Source organism: Delphinapterus leucas, chromosome 1 (genome assembly GCF_059928025.1).
Source record: "Delphinapterus leucas isolate spDelLeu-1000000601 "Yukka" chromosome 1, BTC_Dleu_Yukka2, whole genome shotgun sequence".
Taxonomy (NCBI): Eukaryota; Metazoa; Chordata; class Mammalia; order Artiodactyla; family Monodontidae; genus Delphinapterus; species Delphinapterus leucas.
The window spans coordinates 134,642,511-134,667,283 of NC_143129.1; the positions used below are offsets into that span (position 1 = coordinate 134,642,511).

At 45.6% G+C, this 24,773-nt stretch overlaps 2 protein-coding genes across 4 annotated transcripts in view; both read right to left on the bottom strand.

The window, feature by feature from the left end:
* Nucleotides 1-4,245, bottom strand: part of AK4 (adenylate kinase 4) — a 95,346-nt gene extending 91,101 nt beyond the window's left edge. The window contains exons 1-2 of one of the 3 annotated variants that reach the window (XM_089921412.1): nt 4,162-4,245; nt 3,473-3,744 (exon numbers count right to left, since the gene is read on the bottom strand). In XM_089921412.1, coding sequence (XP_089777538.1) covers nt 3,473-3,617 — 145 coding nt within the window. In that variant the 5' untranslated portion in view covers nt 3,618-3,744; nt 4,162-4,245. The remainder of the gene's footprint in view (nt 1-3,472; nt 3,745-4,161) is intronic. The other 2 variants (XM_089921408.1, XM_022581216.3) reach the window with 2 other exon arrangements.
* LOC111178320 (uncharacterized) lies at nt 3,953-24,773 on the bottom strand. Its single transcript, XM_089910593.1, is given in 5 exon segments — nt 3,953-4,409; nt 15,966-16,029; nt 16,032-16,086; nt 16,124-16,715; nt 24,712-24,773. Coding segments are annotated over 5 exon segments (1,230 nt in total).

Below are 24,773 nucleotides of genomic sequence, written 5' to 3' on the forward strand. Positions count from 1 at the left end.
CTTAAAACAGGATTCTCACACCCTTCAGAAGGAAGTTTCAGTCACCCATCACTCAACAAAAGAAGGTACCGCTAAATATAAATTTTAATGGAACTCACTACTGAGTGCCAGCTCTGTGTGTTCCTGTGTGTGCGCATGCACTCGCGCGCGCACACAGGCTCATGCATATGTTTGCAAACAACACACGCACACACACATAGAGAAAAGCTAATATTCTTTTTTTTTTAATAAATGTATTTATTTTTGGCTGCTTTGGGTCTTCGTTGCTGTGCGGGCTTTCTCTAGTTGCAGTGAGCGGGGGCTACTCTTCGTTGCGGTGCGCAGCCTTCTCACTGCAGTGGCTTCTCTTGTTGAGGAGCACCAGCTCTAGGCGCACGGGCTTCAGTAGCTGTGGCAGGCATGCTCAGTAGTTGTGATGCACGGGTTTAGCTGCTCCGTGGCATGAGGGATCTTCCTGGACCAGGGCTCAAACCCATGTCCCCTGCATTGGCAGGCGGATTCTTAACCACTGCGCCACCAGGGAAGCCCCAAGGAAAGCTAATATTCTTTATGACAGACTGTAGGACCCTGCTTCTGGCAGACTAAGAGAACTCTCCCATCTATTTACTCACTCACTTGCTAAAGAAAATGTAAGCCAAAGACTTGGGGGTGGGTCTTCAAATAAGGTATTTGATAAGTCTCAGCCTGCACTACTCCAGGCAGCCTAGGCAAAGCCAACGGGTGACATCTATCATGAGGCTAATCTCAGATCCACAGTAAATACAAACTTTTACCATAAATCATAGAGCTAATTAAGCAAAATGGACTTGATCGCTAGAGGCTGTTTGATTCTTTCTGGGAAAAATGTAGATAGAATCCGTGACCCATGCCTTCATCAGACTTGTTGAACTCCTTTTATGCATTAGGCAATTTGTCAGATCCCTGTCCTTTAAGTCTCTCAGTGGAAACTGGAACATGGTAAAGGTAGAAAAAATATCACTCTAGCCCCCAGCCCCTAGAACACTGATATGTAGCAGGTACTCAGTAAGTCTCTACTGGATAAATCAGAAGGCATTTGCTGCACTGCATCATAACTGTGTGTGACTGCAGCAACAGAATCCACAGGCTATGTGCAGAGGAAAGAGATGAATTCTGCCAGGGCAGGTGAGGGAAGACTGCCCAAAAGCAATGAGTAGCCAGCCCTTCCCTGGAGAAGCCACCAGGGAGTGGCTGCAGGAAAACCACGTGGACAGGAGTATGCCCCAATCCAGGCTGCAGCAGATGGCCTGAGCTACTTTCCAACTTAAATTCCTACCAAGGTTTTATTTCCTGGGGTTTTGCTGTGCTTCATCATCTCCTTCAAACCTTCAACTATAAAGGGGTACCTACAGAGGGATCCTTGTGCTTCTCTACCGGGAAATTAGGGAAAAGCAAACAGCAGCTAACAGAAAAAATAAATGCTGTGGAATGTTTTCTTATTTACCAGGCAATGAGCCGGTAAGACTCTTAGACCTTCTGAGAGAGAAAAAATAATCTGAGAACACCCTCCAAGTCCACTAGAAACAGGCCACTTTCAAAACGAATCACTGTCCTTTATTCCTCCTCTTCTTCTTCTTTCCCTGATAAAGCTTTTTAATTGTTCATGCATAAACTACTTGATTTCCAACAGAAAAAGATAATTTAAACATTGCAGAGTCACTTCTTACTCCAGGGAGAAACACTGGGAGGGAAATAAAGCATTTGAAAGAGAATGGAAACTAAAATTCAGAACAAAGGAAAGTTAAAATGAACAAAATAAAGGAAAACAGCAAGTGGAAAGTTTTCAAAACCCCTAAAAAAGTGCAGAAATCAACTACTTCCCATCATATTCTCTTTAAAAATGGAAAGAGCCACTAATCCAGAACCAGGATGGATGGTGTGAAGCCCTTCATGCCAGAAGAAACAAGTTACCAAGTCAGTTGCTATAGAGAATGCAGAAAAATGGGCTCCCACCCAGCAGTTTCCTCCCCTCATTATGCCTACCACGAGAAGCCCCACCTGGCCACAAAACGCTTGGGTAGAGAGCCAGCCTTCCCTCTCACAGAGTTCTCACCCCTGCCCAAACTGCATTCCAAACACGGAAGGAATAAAATGCATTTGAATGTGGTATTAAAATTAAAATAGACCCAATCGTGGTAACAATACCCACAAGAGAAAATTCCAGGTGCAATCTGGTACACAGAACTCGGACTTGTGTATGTTGAGGGTGGGTGACAGGATTCTTGAAGATCAAAATAAAAGCTTGCTTTTTTACAACCTGCTTAAGAGATAATGAATAAAACTCCGCCTTTGAGATACATCTTAATTCCCCGCTTTCAGGCTTTCTGTTTTCCAGCACCGTCCTCCACCTACCTCACCAAACTAATCTGTGCTTCTGTAATGAAGATCCCTGGATAATTAGCCCATAATAGGCCATAACCACCTAGGACACTGATGAGAAAGGAGCCACAGTGAAGCACCCCGTCTGCAATAACAAGTTTTCATAAAGAAGTTGCTAATCGTGAGCATCTGCATCCCAGAAGGGCCACGTATATATACCTTGCAGGAGCACCACACCACAGCTACCTCTCGCCTTTGAACGCCAATTCATTATGAACTGGTGTGAACGTGGGGTGGGAGGAGAGGGGAGAAGGGCCGTACTGAAAGGCTAAGAGAGCAGGAGATCTATAGCCCCCAATTCACCACGCAAGCCAAAGGAGGCATTCTCAAGAAGCCATTTCCAGGGAAGCTGGATTCAAAATGTAATTTATCAGAACGAGTCTCCTTGTCTCCTAACGGCCAGGCCCCGGCTTGGAGAGGAGGGGGGAGTGAGTGGTGAGAGTTTACCTTAGAAGGCGGCAGGGAACAGACAGGCCTTTCAAAGCCACCCAGGGCTCTGCCCAGAGGTCCCAGGCGGCGCGGAGGGGCTGGAGCAGCGCGCGGCTGCGAGCCCCGCGGCGCCACAGGTTCCCCAGCGCGCGGCCCCGCCCGACTCCCACAGGTGGGCGGCGCTCGGCCCGGGGGGCTCGGGCGAGAGAAGGGGACGCTTCGGGTCACCAGGGACGCGGTAGACGGGGTAGGAGGCGGCCGAGGGACGGGGACGTCTTAGCCTTAAGGAAGCTGGGCGAGAGGGAAGCTCGGGGCTTTCAGCTGCCTGGATCTCCCTCCTCAGCTGGGTGGTAACCGGCTTCTCGCCACGGCAAGAGCAGCCCGCGCGGAGAGAGGGGACGCGTGCACCTCCCACCCTCCTCCCAACTAGCCTCGGCCTCCTCCCTGGCGCGGTTAAGCCGCACGGCCGCGGGCCACCGGCTGCATGCGCCCCGGCACGTAGGAGCCTGCACTACCACACGCGGGCGGGGGAAGGGCGCCCGGGGACCGAAGAGACCCGGCCCCTCGCCGGCCCTTTGCCTTTGCCTCCCAGCCTCACCCGATCCCGCGTCGGCTCACCCCGCCCCTCGCCTCCGCACGTCCTCACCCGTGTTGGCCTTGATGTTCTCCCGCAAGAAGTGGCCGCTGGAGAGATGCTGGAGGCCAAAGTTCTCGGCGATCCTCTGACACACGGTGCCCTTGCCCGAGCCGGGCGGCCCAAGGATGACCGCGCGCAGGAGTTTGGAAGCCATTGCCTTGGCGAGGAGGGGGAAGCCGAACTGGCAACCCGGACAGCGGCCTCGAAGAAGCCCCGGGAACTTTGCTTCTTCTGCCTCAGCCTCTGACACCCTGAGCTCGCGCGGGGACTTGCCGCCGCCCCTGCAGGGGAAGGAGAGACTTTTGAGACAACCCCCTCGCCTCCGCCCCGCGCCGGGGCGGCTAGAAGGCGGAGTAAGCGCCACGCTACACCTCCCCGCCCTCCTCGCCCCACGCCGCGATTCTAGCGAACGTCCGAGCGCCCGCCCCTGGCGGGGGCAGCCGTCAGGTGCTTGGAGGTCCACCCGGCCCGCCCCACCTCGATCCCTTCCTAAACCTCGCGCCCCACGCCCCGTCCGAGGAGGGAGTAGGGCATCCCCACGCCAGCCTCCCCCGAGTGGGGGGGCCGGGCTAGGCGGTGACTCCAGGCGCGCCTCCAGTCGCCCACGCCCCGGGAGAACTGGGGGCTGAGCCCCAACCCGGGTCCCCGCACGTGGGCAGCGTTTGGTCCGCGCCTCGGCCCCTCCTGGCGGCTGTCACCTCCCGGGGAGTCGCAGCGGCTGCCGCCCGCGCGGACGGCCCAGCGCCCACCTCCGCCGAGGGCTGACGGATGCGCTCTCCGCTGTAAGGAGCCGGAGTTCCGCGCCTCTCCACCCGGAGCAGTCAAATAAACACACACCTCCGCCGGGACGCGGCGCTCCGCAAGGCTTCGAGCCCGGATCCCGCTGGGCGGCGCCGCCTCCGCCCGCCCCCGTTCGGAGCCCCGGCCGGCCGCGCGGGACTCGCGCCTTACGTAAGCGGGGAGAACGGCTCCGCGCTAGCCGCCTGTCAGTCCGCCCGCGCCTCTCCCCGCCTCGTAGCTCCGCTCCCACCCGCCTCCCCGGCCCGCTCGCTCCCCATGACCCCGTGGGGCCCGCGGGGGCGAAGGGAGGTGGAGAAGAGGCAAGGAACAAAAACCCCCTTTTGCGGTCGCCTGGGGACCCGGTCTCCTGTGGAGAGGAAGGAAAAACACAACATGTTGAGCGCCTACTGTGCGTCAAGTTCGAGGCTAGTTGATTTCCTTCAGCAACAACCGTTCCAAGTAGGGTATGCACAAGGGAGGAGAGTAGGCTTGGAGTATGGCCATTCATTCATTGATTCATTCATTCAGCAAATGTTTTTTGAGCCCCTACTATGTGCCAGGCACTGTTTTAGTCCCTCAGCATATAGCTGCGAACCAGAGATAGAATCCTGCCCCGGTGGAAGTTACATTCCAGCGGGAATTTTTTTTTTTTTTTGCGGTACGCGGGCCTCTCACTGTTACGGCCTCTCCCGTTGCGGAGCACAGGCTCCGGACGCGCAGGCTCAGCGGCCACGGCTCACGGGCCCAGCCGCTCCGCGGCATGTGGGATCCTCCCAGACCGGGGCACGAACCCGTGTCCCCTGAATCGGCAGGCGAACTCTCAACCACTGCGCTGCCAGGGAAGCCCCAGCGGGAATTTTGAACTCTCATCTGCCGGACTCCAAAGCCCAGGTTCCTTGGGTTAGGAGGAAAAGGTGGGGCGGGAACGGGGGAGATCATCCAGCCCTCAGGATCTTGTAGCCGACTGGTTCCAGGACTTCAGCAGCCAGGACTTTGGCACTACGTTTACAACTCACTAAGTCCCGGTGGGTGCTATCTCCTCCCTTGCCTCCCAGGCATAACCAAATATCCCAATCCATATTCTCTGAAATCTGTTCCCACACCACACACAGCTTTCATTTCCCACTCGGATTTAGCGTGATAACCGCCTGCCCACAAGTCTCTGGCCTCCGCCAATCCATCCGTAATGCAGCTGCCAGAGATACTGCTAAAGCGCAAATCAATTTCCATTATTTCCCCACCTCAGATATTATCGTCCCTTCAACATAAAGCAAAAAATCGTCAGCAGGGGCACACAGGTGCCTTCCATACACCTTTGCATCCCACCGGCTCTGGTCCTCTGCCCTCCTTCCACAGGCCTCCAGCCTCCTGCCTTTGGGAAATCCACTGCAGGGTTCTGAGCGTGCCCAACTCGTGGCTCACAGACTCGGAGGGACAGTGTGGAGAAGAGCCTTCTCTAGACTCCTGGCTGCTCTGTCTGTGTTGGACTGGGGGTGGGGAAGCCTGATGGTATCCCAGGTCCCAGCCCTTCTCCTCCACACACTGATGGCCAGACAGCACCTGTCTCTGGCTACCTGGGAGCACACCCAGGCTGCCAACCCCAGGCCAGTGTTTGTTCCATAGGTTCATCCCCCTGTCTAAAATATCTCAGTGTTCTGTGGATCTCGGGGGGTTGTTACACTGAGCCCCTTCAGTCCTCCTGGGAACAAAGAGGGAGAAGAATTTCTGGGGGTTTGGACGTGATGACAAATCTCCACTGTTCTTCCTGCCATGTGATGTATAGTATATAGCAGATACTTTGCAGTCATTCTCAAACCTGAGCATGCATCAGAACGACTCGGAAGCCTTGTTAAAACAGAGTGCTGAGCTCCACCTCCACCGTCTCTGATTCTGTGGTTCTGAGGTGGGCATTTCTAACAAGTTCCCAGGTAGTGCTAGGGCTGCTGATCTGGAGAGCACACTGAAAACCACTGCTCTTGGGAAATGAGCATTGAGACAGGGGAGCTGTGCGGTCTCATTCCTCTGCCTGCTGTGGGACCTTTGGCCGTTAACTTCTCTTTCTAAATTGAGGAGATTGGATTTAGCACAAGGTCCCCTTGCATTTACCAAGAATTGATTCTGTAAGTTCCCACAGGAAAGAGAGCCTCTAGCCCCCGCAAACTAGATGTAGATAGCCTACCTTGCCCTCTCACCCAGTTCTTCTGCCTGGTTTTGAAATGTCTTCACCAATATCACCTTATGGTGGCATGCAGCCATATTAGCCACTCACATGGTCCTAGGACTTGGTCCTTTAAGAGTTTAGGGACATATATTACGAAACAAAAGAGGAGTTGTGACATAGTAAACTTAGAGAAGCCCAGCTGAGATTAGAACCTAACATTTCAAGAGCCCTGAATGGACCTTCCTTGTGCACAGCCATCCTCAGTCCCACAACTCAGCCACTGATTGGAAGCCGTAGAATTGGAAGAAATGGGTTTTGCAATCAAACGACACCCCAGGATTAAACTGCAACGGCACCATTCACTAACCGCAAGCCTCTTGATCTCTGTGAGTCTTAGTTTGCTTATCATTAAAAGGGAGATAGGACTTACCTCACAGGCTTGTGATAAGGCTTAAATGAAGTAATGTATAAGAGAATTTAGCACAGGACTGGGCATATAATAAATATTTATTCATGAACATCACCATGATTAACCATGGAACAATTATTTAGCCTCTCTGATCTCAGTTCCTGAGTTATGAGCTAGTATGACAAAGTACCTAACAGACTCCCTAGCCCTTGGAAGGGCCATAATGTATCACAGTCTACAGAATAATACACATCTATGTGTTAGTCCATGGACAAACAGTAAACTCTGAGGGCTAAGGCCAAATTGAATTCATTTTTCTACTTTCAAAAATCTACAGCATTTTGCCCATAGTAAGTACTCTGTAAATGTTGGCAAATCTCCCTCCCCATCCTGACACACTCACCATCAAGCCATGTTGCCTCTCTGCAGCTTCACATAATATAAAGTCAACATTTGTTCACACTTTACACCTTCCTTCATCAGATTCTCACAAGCTTGCAAAGAAGTTCATGTAGAGATTCTTCTTCCTATTTTACAGATGAGAATACTAAGGTTCTGAGAGATTAGGTGAACTTCCCAAGGTCACAGAGCTAGTTGGTGGTATTGCAGGGACTCAAACCCAGATTTTCTCATTCCAGGCATAGTGCTCTTATTTACTAAACTTCCGTCACTTCCATACTACTTTCACAATTTTGCCATAACCTTGTGCCACCTTGGTTCTAATCTGCTTATCATGTTTCTTTATATCGACTCAATTTGTTTAAATAATTTATTTGGAAAAGAAACTGTATATAACTCACTAACCATAAATAAAAGGATACACTAAAATAAATGCAAGAAAAATAAATTCCAGATGAAATCTACCTCTTGAGTTTCTGAGCTTAACCTTTGTTTAAAAAAAAAAAAGTAAGTGTGTTGTTTACCAAGTGTTAGCCAAAACAAAAAACAAAAATAAAGACATGCAGCATGTAAATGAGACTTTCTGTTTGTCTATAAGCCTACAGCTCAAAATACAAAGGGGGACTTCCCTGGTGGTCCAGTGGCTAAGTCTCCACGCTCCCAATGCAGGGGGCCCAGGTTCGATCCCTGGTCAGGGAACTAGATCCCACGTGCTGCAATATCCCACATGCCACAACTGAAGATCCCACACGTGGCAATGAAGATGCCACGTGCTGCAACTAAGACCCGGCACAGACAAATAAATATATAAATATTTTAAAATATATTTTTAAAATAGGATTAGAAAGGAAATACTTTCTTAACATTTAGTTTATTATTGTCTAAAGCCAGATCCATGTACCACCTAGAATCAGCTCTAGCTCCACATCAAATTATCTCTTGCTTCATCAGGGATGCTTTCACATACTTCAAAGTGTACCCTTGAAATGTAATTTAATATAACCTCACCAGGATTTTTTTAAACGATGTGACCACTTCAACCATAGTTCACAGACATTATGCTGCTCTCACTTCAAATACTAACCCTCACGCCCCCACCCCATCCCCATCCTTCACACTATCATTCTCCATCACTGTCTTTCTATCCTCATTTCAGGCATACTTCTGCTGTATTTAATATAGACCATAGGCACAGGGAGATCAGCCCGGTGCTTTGTGACCGCCTGGAGGGGTGGGATAGGGAGGGTGGGAGGGAGGGAGACGCAAGAGGGAAGAGATATGGGAACATACGTATATGTATAACTGATTCACTTTGTTATAGAGCAGAAACTAACACACCATTGTAAAGCAATTATACTCCAATAAAGATGTTAAATAAATAAATAAATAAATAAATATAGACCGTAGGTTCCTTGAACATAGTTGTTACGGGAAAACTGGGTTTGCCTCTTGGTGGGTGTCGAGTCAATAGACACAACCAAGCCAAAGATTGGGAGAAGGAAGGATTTATTATTACTTACAGCAAGTAAGAAGAACACCAGAGATCTCTCCCAGAGCAGTGCCTCCCCAAACAGCCAAACCGGGAAAGTTTTAAGCTAAGGGTACATGCATATTCAAGAAGGGTCTTAAGTAAAGTAGAATTCAGCATAAAATTGGGGCAAATGTCCAGAGAGTCCAAGTCTTGGTTGACTGAAGTAAGAAGAGTCAACATCAACATCATCATCCTGTCCTACACCTGGGTGGGGGTCTTAATTCCTGCAGAAGTCAAAGATATATTATTATGTATATCCCTTAAGCAGGAACTAGAACTCTGCTTTGTCACTGCACTATCCTTTGACTGCCTCTTCTCTGTTCCTGCATTTCTTTGTTCCCTTAAGATCATTAATTACCAACACCTGTTCAAGGGCGGGCATTGTAAACTCATTTTGGCTAGGCTTCGGCCAAAATGAGTTCACAACATGGCTTAGGCCAAAATGAGTTCACTTGTGTCAAGAAAGCCATTCCTGGTTCTCTTTCTCCAGGGACCCCCCCCCCCGCAATCTATCTGCTTACAAAGTGGCTTCATCTTGTATATTGTGGCCTCCACAGAGTTAGGTATCGATTCCAGACATAGTAAATATCACTGAATGACTGACTCACAGCTGAACGAAGAGTGGATAAAGTCTCTGGACAGACAGAAGAAAGGCTAGTGACTTGGAAATGGCAAGGTTCAGAAAAGAAAGATGTAAAATAATGGAAGAAGGGACAAGATATCAGCCCCAGAGTGCCTGACTCCTTTCTCCCTGTAGGCACTTATGAAATATTTAAGATACCAAAAGATTGTGTAAAAGGGAAGAACAAAATCTGACTCTATGTTGGATCTGTTTCTTTTACTTTAACCTTTGCTCTCCGTTGCTTTTTGTTGCTATAATCGCTAAAATGTTGCTGCCTATAGTTTTTTCTTTTTTTAACATCTTTATTGGAGTATAATTGCTTTACAATGGTGTGTTAGTTTCTGCTTTAGAACAAAGTGAATCAGTTATACATACACATATGTTCCCATATCTCTTCCCTCTTGTATCTCCCTCCCTCCCACCCTCCCTATCCCACCCCTCTAGGTTGTCACAAAACACCGAGCTGATCTCCCTGTGCTATGTGGCTGCTTCCCACTAGCTATCTACTTTATGTTTGGTAGTGTATATATGTCCATGCCACTCTCTCACTTTGTCACATCTTACCCTGCCCCCTCCCCATATCCTCAAGTCCATTCTCTAGTAGGTCTGCGTCTTTATTCCCATCTTGCCCCTAGGTTCTTCATGACCCTTTTTTTTTTTTTCTTAGATTCCATATATATGTGATGGACCTAGAGTCTGTCATACAGAGTGAAGTAAATCAGAAAGAGAAAAACAAATACCATATGCTAACACATATATGTGGAATCTGTCTATAGCTTTAAGCATACAAAATGGCCTGCTTTGGGGAACCTGCCCCTCTGCCTGAATGTTAAACTAAAGTGCCTTTGTTCAGCTCTCAGGGAAACATTCTGACCCTGTCCACCTGTGAATGGCTGTAAGGAAGAAGAAATTAACACATCCCCTCCCTGAGGCTGACCAAACCAGGAGATATTTTGCAAGACTTCTGGCCTTTTTACTTTTACTTTACCTCCTCACCCCCTCCCCCTCTCTGTTCTATAAAAGAAACTATCATCCAGACCCTGATAAGATGGTACTCTAGGATGCTAGTCTGCCATCTTCTCAGATGCCCGGCTTTCTGAATAAAGTCACTATTCCTTGCCTCAACACCTCGTCTCCCGATTTATTGGCCTGTCATGTGGCAAGTAGAGTGAGCCTGTACTCAGTAACAATTGTATTGAGAGAAGAATAAATGGTGAGGACTAACATGGCATTATGTGTGACAGTAGCACATTCTTACAAGTGAAAGAATCATCTTATCTCCAAATTTTACTAGTTAACGTGGTTATTAACCTATAACATCTTAACAGTTATTGAAAAGAGGCAGCAGCATTTTTTTTACAAGCTTGCTCTCAGACCAAAAAAAAAAAAAAAAAAGTTCCCAAGCAGTTAAGAAAAAGAACTGGGAGGAAAGAAATCTACATTCTTCATGTTTACCTGGCATGACCCATTATTCTCCATGAGCAAAAGACTACTTACAAATTGCTCCTGGAATAACAGTCTATGATAGAGGTGCTTCCTCGGGAGATGAAGGTGTTGAACTCCCACCCTAGGTTTTTTCACTGTGAAACACTAAAAAGCAAGGTAACAATCTGTTAAGCTCTACCCTCCAAATGTAGTGATATAATGATGATATCTTGCTCAGAACTTTTCTCTGATTTGCACATCTGGTAGTGGGGATGAACAAACTGTGCCATTCTCGCTCTTCACGCCACCTTCCTAACCACAATCACTCCTTCTTAGAGTTGCCTTGGGATTGGTAGGCAAGTCTCTACTTTGGATGCCTTTGACTGTGTCTTTCTTCTGTTTCAATTTGACTGCCAGGGGGAGTGCAACTTTCTTCCTTCTCCAACTGGATGAAGGGGCTGGAACTGAACACTGAGTTTATTCCGCCCAAGTATTGCTCATCAGGTTCGCTGGGTAAAGGGGATCCTGCTTGTGGGAGCCTTCTGAGTGTGGTCTTCTGATATGGGCAGTATAGACTATAATTAACATTTATTGAGTATTTGCTATGTGCCAGTGTTTTTCTCTCTCTCTCTCTCTGTATGTGTGTGTGTGTGTGTGTGTGTGTGTGTGTGTATATATATATATATAATATAATTATATTATTATGTTATATATAATATTAATTCGTGTCACAGCCCTATGTCATAAGTGCCTATTATTTTGTGTCCATTTTATAGGCCTTAAACCTGGAGCAAGACATCTGATAACTTGCCTGAGGTCCCACAGACATAAGTGGAAGATTAAGGACATAAATCAAGCATTCTGACTCCAGAGACAGTGCTCTTTAATCACTATGCTATACTGATTCAGAAGTAACACTGTTATCTTTTTATTTTATAGATGAAGAAACTAAGACACTAAGAGGTTAGGTAATTCATCCCCCAGCGTCACTGAGCCAGAGCTGGGATTTGAACCCAGGCATCAGAGTCAAGGAACATAACCACTACCCAGTCTCCCCAGTACTTGAGTGAAGAGGGTCCTAAGACTATCAGGAGGGCTTTGCACCAGATTGCTGCTCTGTAGTGAAATACTAACAGCAAGGAGAAAGTCACTTATGTTCAACCTGGCTTTACTTGCTAAACAGCTAGGTGAGGCCAGCAGGGTCCTATGAAAGGTTCTTCCCACTAGGCCCTCTGTCTCAGGAATCTCTGCAGGTTTCAACTTACATCCTTCCTGAACCTGCCAGTTCATCTGTCAGCCTCCCGCTACCAGCCTGTTGCCAAATCATTGCTGTGCCCCAGATCTTGCTGCCAGACCCCTTTGACTGGAGCTTGGCTCACTGTGGATCTGGTTCTCAAATGGCATTCTCACTTTGTTCTCCACCCCATAACCACAGGCCAGCCTACCAACTCCAGAGTCAAGTTCTAGCTGCCCTCCCCCACCACCACTGCCACCTCTATACCACACCAATTCCAAACTTGGCTCCCAGCTTTCCAGCCTCCGTCATAGACCCCCCCCAACTGTGTGAGATGTCACTACAGACCACTCATCCTGAGTGACAAACCAAATGCGTAGAAATCGAGTATAATTTAAAAGGTGTGTCTTACCTATGGACTGGGAGAAAATATTTGCAAACAATGGGACTGACAAGGGGCTAATTTCCAAAATATACAAACAGCTCATACAACTCAATATCAAAACAGCAAACAACCCAATCAAAAAATGGGCAGAACACCTAAATAGACATTTCTCCACAGAAGACCCACAGATGGCCACCAGGTGCATGTAAAGATGCTCAATATCGCTAATTATTAGAGAAACTCAAATCAAAACTGCAGTGAGGTATCACCTCACACCGTTCAGAGTGGCCATCGTCAAAAGGTCTACATGGGACTTCCCTGGTGGTGCAGTGGTTAAGAATCCACCTGCCAATGCAGCGGACACGGGTTCCAGCCCTGGTCCAGGAAGATCCCACATGCTGTAGATCAACTAAGCCCATGTGCCACAACTACTGAAGCCCACACGCCTAGAGCCCGTGCTCCCAACAAGAGAAGCCACTGCAATGAGAAGCCCGCGCACCTCAACGAAGAGTAGCCCCCACTCACAGCAACTAGAGAAAGCCCGCATGGAAACAAAAACCCAATGCAGCCAAAAATAAATAAATAAATAAAAAATTTAAAAGGCCTACAAACAGTAAATGCTGGAGAGGGTGTGGAGAAAAGGGAACACTCTTGCACTGTTGGTGGGAATGTAAATTGGTGCAGCCACCATGGAGAACAGTGTGGAGGTTCCTTAAAAAACTAAAAATAGGCAATTCCCTGGCGGTCCAGTGGTTAGAACTCTGTGCTCTCATGGCTGAGGGCCCATGTTCAATCCCTGGTCAGGGAACTAAGATCTCACAAGCTGTGGGGCACGGCCAAAAAACAAAAGAACACTAAAAATAGAGCTACCCTATGATCCAGTGATCCCACTCCTGGGCATACACCTGAAAAAGATGAAAAAATCTAATTTGAAAAGATACATGCACCCCAATGTTCATAGTGGAATTATTTACAGTAGCCAAGACATGGAAGCAACTTAAGTGTCCATTAACAGATGAATGGATAAAGAAGATGTGGTATATATATACAATGGAATATTACTCAACCATAAAAGAATGAAATCTTGCCATTTGCAGCAACATGGATGGACCTAGAGAATATCATATTAACTGAAGTAAGTCAGACAGAGAAAGACAAATATTATATAACATCACTGGAATCTAAAAGATAATACAAATGAATTTATTTACAAAACAGAAACAGTCCCACAGACATAGAAAACAAACTTATGGTTACCAAAGGGGAAAGGGGGGTGGATAAATTAAGAGTATGGTGTTAACAGATACACACTACTATACATAAAATAGATTAACAAAAAGACTCTACTGTATAGTACAGGGAACTATATTCAGTATCTTGTAATAACCTATAAGGGAAAAGAATCTGAAAAAATATATATATATATATATAAAACTGAATCACTTTGCTGTACACCTGAAACACAATACTGTATATCAACTGTACTTCAACTTTTTTTTTAAAGTGTCTTGTTGTAGAGTTGCACAGAAGACCCAGAGGCGAAACAAAGATCACAAATTCGATGACCAGTTATAAGACTGATTAACTAAGGCTTTCCAAGTGAATTCCAACTATACAAAGGCGATATAGCGCAAGGGTTAAGAGGATGGACCCTAGAGACAGACTGGTAAGTTCAATCATTGGCTCTACCACTTACAGATGTGTGACTTTAGCAGTTCCTTAATCTGTACTTCATTTTTTTCCGCCTGAAAAATGGGAACATAATTGTTCCTATCTCATAGGATTGTTTTGAGCTTAAATTAGTATATGTAAAGACTTGGACCAATGCCTGGCATATACTAAGGACTATATAAGTGTAAGTTTCATTATTATTGGTTCTTCAACCACCACAAAGCTCATTGTGCTTCATGACACTATAGGCAGGTTCTTGGAAGAATTAAGCCTGCCAGACAAATTTATTCCACTACCAGAGCTGTCTCCCGAGGACCTGCACGTTGTTCGTGTAATTTGTTTTCACATAAAGACTTTCATATATTTGAAGACAGCCATATTGTCCCACCTGTGGCTTCTCTTCCTCGAGCTGAATATTCTGAATTACTCAACCATTCCTTATGTAATACGGTATCTTGCTGGAGACTAGCACACCAGTGTGTCTTTTGCTGTTCAAGCAAGAAATACCAGAGAAATAGACTCACAGACATAGAAAACAAATTTATAGTTACCAAAGGGGTTAGCAGAGGTAAGGGGGGGGAGAAATAAATTGGCAGTTTGGGATTAACCTATACACACTACTATATATAAAATGGATAAGCAATGACCTACTGTATAGCACAGAGAACTATACTTAATGTCCTGTAACAACCTATAATGGAAAAGAATCTGAAAAATAATATATATACATAAATAACTGAATCACTTTGTTGTGCACTTGAAAGTAACACAACATTGTAAATTAACTATACTTCAATTAAAAAAAAAAAAACAGAAATTTCTCCTGTTCATCCTCAAAAGATTTATATGTAGGTAACGTATAGAATATTCCCTTCTTAATGAAATATTAATAATAATAACAATGACAGCTAATATATATTAAATATTACTATGCCTTGTATGAGACCTCATTTTGAACCATGTAAATCCCTGGGGGTTCTTAGATGATCCACAGAGGACCCCCAAAGAAGATGATACAGGACTTCCTACATGGTAGATTATATAACTGTCCATGAAGTATTCTGATTTCCCATCATGAAATAGCCCTCCTCATTTTGCCATCTCAGGCCATGTGATTTACTTTAGCAAATATTTGCAATTGCTTTAAGAGTCAGGGTTCCCCTTGTCCATTTCCTCTTGGCCAAAATGGTCAGCAAATGGTGTGTGTTCCAGAGTAAAGCTGACTCCATCTCCCTAGAAAAGAATGAAATGTGATGGGCATGTAACAGGAGCAAGAAATACATTTTTAATTTTGTAAGTCACCAAGATTTTTTAGGGTTTTTTTGTTTGTTTGTTACTTTGTTTTCCAGTGACACTCCCACCCTCATTATCAAGGTTTTCAGAGCCAGGACAGAGGAGATTGCAATGGGGATATCGACAGCCCCTTCTCTCCTGACCATTAGACCCACAAGATTACTCTAGCCAGGGGCAGAGGTCTGAATCCCTGCCTTTTGGGAAACCTGGCCCCTACCCCACCTCCCTCACTCAAGTCTCCCTAAGGTCTCAGGCCAAGCCAGATCCCAGGGCTGAGCCAGTGGGTGTGACAATACCCAGTCCTCAGACAGCTCTCTTGGGGTCCCAGGAGCACTGCCCGTGTGGATGGGCCCTCCTGAGCATCCTTCCTGATTTGAAGTATAGGTCCCTGGAGACCACAGGGGTGGGACTGGTCCCCAGGATTATGGAGAACATGACATCACCAAAGAGGCTGGCCCCCCTTCCCAGCAGGTTGGATGACACATTGGGAAGATATGAGCCTGGGACCTCCTAGGAGCGACAGGGGAGCCACGTGGCACAGTGAGACTCCCAGGGCCGGTGGGCAGCCAGGGACTGGGGGTTCCAGGGTCACGTCTTCTTGGCACGATCTGCTGCGTCCAAGGCAGCCATGTTGCAGGCGGCTGTGATCAGGTGGTGATCCAGAGGCACATTCGGAAAAGACCCACAAAGCCAACTAAAGGTCCCTGAGAGATCACAGGGGTGGGACTGGTCCCCAGGATTACAGAGAACATGACGGAGGAGAACGCAGTAGAAGGGCTCATTTCCAGCACCCAGGATAAATAGAGCAGGTCTGGAGGTGTAGAGGATGCAAAGCACTGGGTTTCCAGACAGGTTAATCATCTTGTGGGTTTCACTGCCTCGGACCACAGAACTGTGGAGGTGCAGCCAGTGGCTGGCCACATCCAAGCTCACGTTGAGCTGGAAGAGAAGGGTGGCGTGAGGGTACAGTAGGGCCAGGTTGACCAGCAGACACATTGTGGAGCAGCAGTCTGCCCGCATGTCCAGCATGGCCCCAAACCCAGTCCCTTGATTAAGGACTCGAGCAGCGTGTCCATCAAAAGCGTCCAGAAATCCACTGAGCAGGTAGAAGGAGGAGGACGTGAGGGGGCAGCAGAGCATGAAGTAGAAAGAAATGATGGTGAAGACAATCTGTGCATAACCGATGAGGTTAGGCGCAGACAGGAAGATATTTTCGCCTGGCACCGGAGGTCCCCTGGCCGCTCTGGGCCTTATCTGGAGGTGTCGGCTGTGTCCCACCCCGGGCACAAGGCTCACCCTCCAGCCCGGTGCATTGGCCGTGCCCACTGCACGCAGGTCCCCGCTGCCCCAGTCGGGTCCCAGATGTTAAAGCTCGCTGCCAGCCGGAGCATGGGCCAACCCAGCTGTGCGTGGAGCAGAGGTCATTTACTATCACAGCATAAACTAGCCTATCTTGACTGTTACATCCTCAGCCTTGGATGCTGAATGTTGTATAGAAGTCTTATTGATTAGATACTTATATAATGTGATTCAGAATCCCTTTACCTCCCTGGATCTTTGTGGATAAATATATTCTTTCTAAGATGAGATACACAGCAACATACAAGACATTCCCTGTGTAGTCTGATGAATGCTCCCTTGTTCTGGACACTATATTTCTTCTATAGCAGGATAACATCTTCCCCTATTTCACCCCATGATCCTTCTCCCTTTTCATGCAACAGCTGAGGAATGTTATGCCCATCATCTTAAGAGAGGTAATGCAGCAGAAAAAGAGAAGCCAAGAGCCTTTTCTTTGCTTTGAGTTTGGGGCTAGGGCCCCAGAAGAAGTGGAAAAAAATGCTTGTGCTTAGTAAATACAATTGATTTGGAAGTCTGCAAATGGTAGAAAGCTTTCTGCTTCCCATATCCTGAAATTGGAAAAATCCCCTGGGTTAGGAAGATGAGAGAGTCAGAGGAGAATTTAAGTGAAAATGATTTCCTGGAAAGAAGGGGTTACCTGACTACCTGCTACTGCCCAGGACTGAGCCCAGCAGGATGAAAGAGACAACAGAGACTGGGACGATCCAAAGGCAGGGAAGGTGTGTATCCACTTCCCCAGGTAGGACCTAGAGAAATGGCAAAACCCCAGAGTGAAGTTCATCACAGAATGAATCTTGCCCACAAGCAGGTCTTGTTTGGCAAGCAGAGGGTTTTTAAACAATGTGATTTTGAATGGCTTTGAGTGGAGCATGCCCTTCCTAGGTTTACCAGTCCTCACTCCCTATTATCTTGTTCCTGGTCCACTATACTGACTTTCCCCTACAGGCACTGAGTTTATTTATGTATTTTTTTTTTATTTTTAAAATTTATTTATTTATTTATTTTTTGGCTGAGTTGGGTCTTCGTTGCTGTGCGTGGGCTTTCTCTAGTTGCAGCGAGCGGGGGCTACTCTTTGTTGCGGTGCACGGGCTTCTCATTGCGGTGGCTTCTCTTATGTTGCAGAGCACAGGCTCTAGGCACGCGGGCTGCAGTAGTTGTGGCTCGCGGGCTCTAGAGTGCAGGCTCATGTGGCACATGGGCTTAGTTGCTCCGCGGCATGTGGGATCTTCCCGGACCAGGGCTCGAACCCCTGTCCTCTGCATTGGCGGGCGGATTCTTGACCACTGCGCCACCAGGGAAGTCCCCAGGTGTTGAGTTTAAAATCCCTGACTAGACAGACAGACATGAAAATACTCCACACAGTTCCCAACATGCCTCAGCAGAGTATTTCTGTTTACTCAAAAGAGAGTGGTGTGAGAGGAAGAGAAAGAGGACGGGTCAGCTGTGGTTGAAAACCAGATGTAAACACGAGAATTCCCAGGCAGTCCAGTGGTTAGGACACTGCACTCTCAGTGCTGAGGGCCCAGGGGTTCAATCCCTGGTCTGGGAACTAAGATCCCACCAAAAAAAAAAAAAAAAACAAGAACAGGTGTGGATGGGTGACAACTAGACCAGGATGCTTCCTCGAAGTTATGCCACTTCCAAAGTCCCACTCTCCACCAAAACTGCAGCAAAGCATAGCAACACTGAATTGACTGAGATGAAGCTTTTACAACCTAGGTATAAGCTAGCGTTGGGTTAGACATTGTGTTTGACTCCCTAGTAGCTATTCCCTCTCTCTCTAATTGAGGACCAGCAATGAAACTTGAGAAACTGATCCTGACTCAAGTGATATACCTGATTGGTACAAGGGCATTTCAATTGCCCCCTGCCATTAATTAATTCAAGAATGATAAGTGACCCAATTCTGAGCAATTATGAGTTAAAGCAATTTATGGAAGTTTCTGGGAAAGTTTAGAGTCAGCAATGGGAGCCAATCTATCTTTCTTTGAAACAAGACATCTTTGTAGCCCAACTGCTGTTGAGAGCCAACCTGCAGTCATGAGGGGGACCAGAATGAGTCTGAAGCCAACAGCATGAATGACAGAGCAGAAAGATGAAAAGAATTTGGTCCTTGATGATGTAATTCAACCAATAGACCAACCCTGAATTCTTCCCTACTTTTGGATGTCCTCTTACATTAGCCAATAAATTCTTTATTGTTTAAGTCAATTTGAGTTATATTTTCTATTGCCCACAGTTAAAGCATCCTGACATAGATTCATAATAAATATTAATTTTAGTCATAGAAAAATTTAAAAGTACAATTTTCACATCATAGTTGAAGCACTAAGATTCGTTTTGCTAAAATTTCACATTATCTAAAATTGAAGTTGGGATTTCCCTGGTGGTGCAGTGGTTAAGAATCCGCCTGCCAATGCAGGGGACACAGGTTCGAGCCCTGCCAGGAAGCTCCCAGATGCCACAGAGCAACTAAGCCCATGAGCCACAACTACTGAGCCTGCACTCTAGAGCCTGCAAGCCACAACTACTGAGCCCACCTGCCACAACTACTGAAGCTCTCACGCCTAGAGCCCATGTTCCACAACAAGAGAAGCCACTGCAATGAGAAGCCCATGCACTGCAACAAAGAGCAGCCCCCACTCGCCACAACTAGAGAAAGCCCACATGCAGCAACGAAGACCCAATGCAGCCAAAAAAATAAATTAAATTTATAAATAAATAATAAATAAATTTGAAGTTGCTCTTTTCACAAACCCAGTAAGTATTAACTTATGTAAAGCGTTGAAGATATACATATTTTTTAATTGTTCATGGATAATCACTGGAAACTAGACAATTTCCTCTCTCTACTTCTGCCTCATTCATTCATTTAACAGCATTTATTGAGTGCCAACTGCATGCCAGGCACTTAATACAATAATGGTCAAAAGAGTCCCATTTTCATTGACTTACAGATTATTGGATACAAGGAATTCAGGTTCAGAAGTGGTTTAAATATCTCTGCCAGGAAACCTCTAAATGAAAGAAAGAGATATGGGTTAAATACTTAGATGAAGGAAAATTCAACAAGGAAGTCAGCTCCAAACACTAGCTAGCTAAAATAGACTCCAGGTTGAATTGGTGGTGGAAACAAAAATCTCAGGCTAGGGCTTCCCTGGTGGTCCAGTGGTTAAGACTCCGAGCTTCCACTGCAGGAGGTGTGGGTTCCATCCCTGGTTGGGAAAGTTCCCCATGCCACAGGGTGCGGTCAAGGGAAAAACAAAATCTCAGGGGAGTTTTTTTGTTTTTTTTAAAATAAATTTATTTATTTAATTTATTTTTATTTTTGTCTGTGTTGGGTCTTCGTTGCTGCGCACGGGCTTTCTCTAGTTGTGGCAAGCAGGGGTTATTCTTTGTTGCAGTGCGCGGGATTCTCATTGCGGTGGCTTCTCTTGTTGTGGTGCACAGGCTCTAGGCTCGCGGGCTCAGTAGTTGTGGCACGTGGGCTCAGTAGTTGTGGCTCGTGGGCTCTAGAGCATAGGCTCGGTAGTTGTGGCACACGGGCTTAGCTGCTCCGCAGCATGTGGGATCTTCCCAGACAGGGTTTGAACCCGTGTCCCCTGCATTGGCAGGCAGATTCTTAGCCACCGCACCACCAGGGAAGCCCCTCAGGGGAGTTTTAAATGGCAGAATCCTAAAAATGCCTTGTCTTAAAGTAGACCATATCTCAGGTTATATTCAAGGCTTTTCTCCAATTGGATCCAGAATACATCCTTTTCCTTTCTTCCTCAACATAGATATGTATAAATAAGCCACTATTCGTTTTATTCATTCAACAAACATTACTGAGTTCCTACTTTATTCCAGCTTCTAAGCTAGGTGTTGGGGATACAGAGTTGAATAGGGACCCTACCTTTCATAAAAGTTAAGACCAATGGAGGAGTCAGACATATAACAAAAACAAAACAAAGCAAAAACAAAAAATTAGAAAAGAACGGGGTCCAGTATCAAAGGGACCTTAGTTAGAAACCAGGATCCACAATTTAAAAGATGGGTGCTATGGATCCATTGTTTATCCTTAATTCCTTTATATCCAAAAGGGGAATAATAATAATAATAATAGCTATATCATAAGTTATTTTTGATGATTAAATGCTTTCTGAAAAAATCATATATCAAGCACATACTAAGCACTCAATAAATATTAGCTATTACTACTACTCATTAAACGCTATGATTCAAGCACTGTTCTAGATGTTTGTGATATATCAGTGAATAAAACAGACAAAAATCTCCGTCCTTGTGTAGCTTACATTACTATTTTCATGCAATATAATACATATAATGAAAGCTCACTGTTGTATCCTTAGAATCTGACTTTCTTAACTTGGGATTCTCCCAGATCCTGAGTAAAGGAATTGGGCGTAAGTCTTCTTTTGAGAGGTGATCATGGAAAGCATGGTAAGGGAGAGAAGTGAAAAAGGGAAAGAGAAAAAAGCCTGATACATGAATTAGTGAATCACCTCGAAGGCAACTGGAGCTCATCCTCACAGGGACTTTTTGAATGACTGTGTAGAACACAGCTCAGAACTGTCCTGGGATATTAGTCCACCAGCTTGTTTTCATTGGTAGAAGGTTGCTCCTGAGGCGCCCCTCAAGCAGAAAAACACAGGAGGCCATCTGCATGATAGGAATTGTCTGCCGGTGATCTCATGGGAGGGTTAAGGGGGTATGGGTGGGGGACAACAGCTCTGCTATACTAATAAAATTAATATTTTATTATAAATGCCTCTCTTACTAAGATAAATTATGCTTTAAAAAATTACCTCATATAAACGTTACTGCTAGGCTGAGATAATGTTCAGCATTAATTCCACTCTATTTTTCCGTTTTATAGACGTAAGTGTTAAGAAAACTTTTCCACACAAATCAGAGGATGGGAATAGAGTTTTGTTGCAGCAAATATCATTCAGTTCTTTGAACTCCTTCCAAGTTATATTCCAAAAACTGCAGAATGATCTATCATTAAAATGCATTTTATCTATTAGCTGAAACTCTATTCTTCCCTCAATTCTGTTGCAAGCAAAGAATTAGAAAATACTTGACTTGCAAAAGCATTTGTTATCCAGTCGGGAAAGCCAATGACTTTCTGGATTTCTGGGAAGTTTATCAAAAGGGCTTTCTCAAGAATTATCAGACAATTATTAAATCAGACTTGTTACTTTTCTACCTAGAGGCATTTTGATTGACCTGGTATGTTCAGAAAGGTGTAGAAAATGAAAATACCATTAATTTCAAAATACCTTAGGTAATAAAAACTTTGACAAAGAATCTTTCTCGCTTAAACAGTGTGATTTAAATATATTTTATTCAAAAATCTTGGTGCTGTATTTTTAGCTCATGGAAATATCTGCGTAACATCTAACTGGAAAAGTCAGCCCTCACTGTCAAACCAACCAGCCAAATCAGATTGTTTTTCTGTCAAAAAAGATCTGACTACATTTTTCTATCCAAATAAATATATTAAGACACATCCTCATGACAACCATCTCACTTCTGAATTCAAAGAGAGAGGATCTTGCTGAGAAATTTGTTCCTGAATGAAATAAAGTATATAAAGTGCCATTCAGTTTTTGAATTTTTGATCAATACTCCCCACCCCTCCCCCACCCCCATTTATTTGTTTGTTGTCACAAGACTGTAAGAAGTGATAGATTCTTTTTTGGCCATGCCGCAAGGCATGCATGATCTTAGTTCCCCTGACCAGGGGTTGAAACCATGCCCCCTGCAGTGGAAGTGCGGAGTCCTAACCAGTGGGCCGCCAGGGAATTTCCAGAAGTGATAGATTCTTTGACAATAGTCAGGGGACGGAAAGGTTGAGGTTGTTAAATAAAAAATGCCATCATGTCCCTACCCTACAGTGTAACTGGATTCAAAACATCTAACAGGGGCCAAAATAGTCCATCCCAGAGGCCACATTTCCTTCTTCACAGGATGTGGCATAAGTCAAGAAAAAACACAAGCCCGACTTTGGGTGCAGGCAGCCTGGATTAGAAGAGGCTTAGCCTACCCTAGTATTTTAAATAGTCTCTTTGGAGGCCTGGAGGATTTTACACCCAGTGCAAGTTACCATAATAAGATGGGGACAACTATGTCTTTTTATTTTATCAAATGGGATAAAGATGATTATGCATGGGGAGTTGGGAATAGAAAACCGGCATAACACCTCAATACTCATCATTTCCTCAGATAAATCCTTTCTAGCAGAATTACTTATGGGAACCAAGATCCAGAAACTAATTCCCTTAACACTATCCGTATTGTCAGATTTCTTGGAAAGTCCTTGTATCTGCCTTTGAAAGCTATTAGATTTATACCATTTACATCATTTGATCCTCATAACAGCTCTGTGAGTTTAGTACTTAAGGAAGCTATTAATATGACTCTCATTTAACAGATGAGGAAACTAAGGTGCAGAAACATCACATCAATTACCTAAAGTCACTTGAACCCAGCTGAATCAACACCCTGGGTTCATTTAGCAGAGACCCCTGCTTCTGCTCCAACCAAGTGGACCAACACACCACCGCAGCACCACTGTTTCCTACCAGGGAGGCCTCTACTGCTCCTCTGTCCCCTCATAGGATACTGGACTAAATGACACTCAGGTTTCTGTCAGTTTCTCATTGAGACTCAATTATCATGTTTTAGCTTTGATTCAAGCTAATTTTTCTCCAACATTTTATTAAGAAAAAGTTTGAAAACATCTAAATTGAAAACTTTTATATACCCACCTGTATACCTAGATTCTACCGTTAATATTTTACCGTATCAGCCAGACTTTTTTTTTTTTTTTTTTTTTGCGGTACGTGGGCCTCTCACTGTTGTGCCCTCTCCCATCGCGGAGCGCAGGCTCAGCGGCCATGGCTCACGGGCCCAGCCACTCCGCGGCATGTGGGATCTTCCCGGACAGGGGCACGAACCCGTGTCCCCTGCATCGGCAGGCGGACTCTCAACCACTGCGCCACCAGGGAAGCCCTGGACTTATTTTTTAAACAAATCTTTGGCAGCTTACATTTCCCCCCTGTATAAAACAGGAAAATACCATTGTACCTTCACCCAAAACGTTTTCAAGGAGTAAGGCTTCTGACCCACAGAAAACTAGGAAGATAAATTTTCTCAGCTCCACCGGTTCAGGTCATTCATTCAGTTCAGTACTAAACTTGGAAGTACATTAGAAACACCTGGGGAGTTTTTAAAACATACCAGTGCCCCAGCCCTCTCCCTGATCAGTCAAGTCAGAATCACCGGAAGTAGGTACCTGTTTTAGCATTCAATTAGCCAACAGGTAATTAATGAGTACCAACCATGTGTCAGACACCATCTGAGGCATCAGAGTGAACAAGGAAAGTCCCTGCCATCATGGCACTGCATCCTCTTGCCTGCCCACCAAATTCCTTTCTGCACATTGTGTCTCAGCCCCTTCCATCTAACTCTCCTTCCCTCTCTTCAGATCTTTGCTCAGATCCCGGAATATTCTACTTCCTCTTCTCTAACTAGGACACACCTACTTATGCCTCAAGGTCCAGTTTGCATGCCGCCTCCTCTGCAGTTTCGCTCGGCCCTAGAGCTCGCTCCTTCTCAGGAGTCCTACAGCTGGCTTTTCATATCATCATTATGGTAGGATACAGCTCATTGTGCAAGGGTTTCTGGTTTCACCTGTGGGACTCTGCGTGCTGTGAAGAGGCAGAGACTACTGTATTTGACCTGATATGCTCATCATGTAGGAAAGTGCCTGTAACATGGCACCATTTCAAAGTTTAAAACAAGCAAACAAACAGAAGGCCAGTGTCGATATTGTATCGAACCTAAGGCAATCACCACCTCCATGTATGGCACGTTTCCTGAGACTTATTCTGAGTTCCTTCCTTACGACTTGTTTGATGCTCTCTTTTATCCAAAGGGACAGAAGCTAGACTTTACAGTGGACAGACCGGATAATGAAGAGCTCTGGAGGTTTACAAATTGTGTTCTTGGATTTTTCTACATCCCGCAT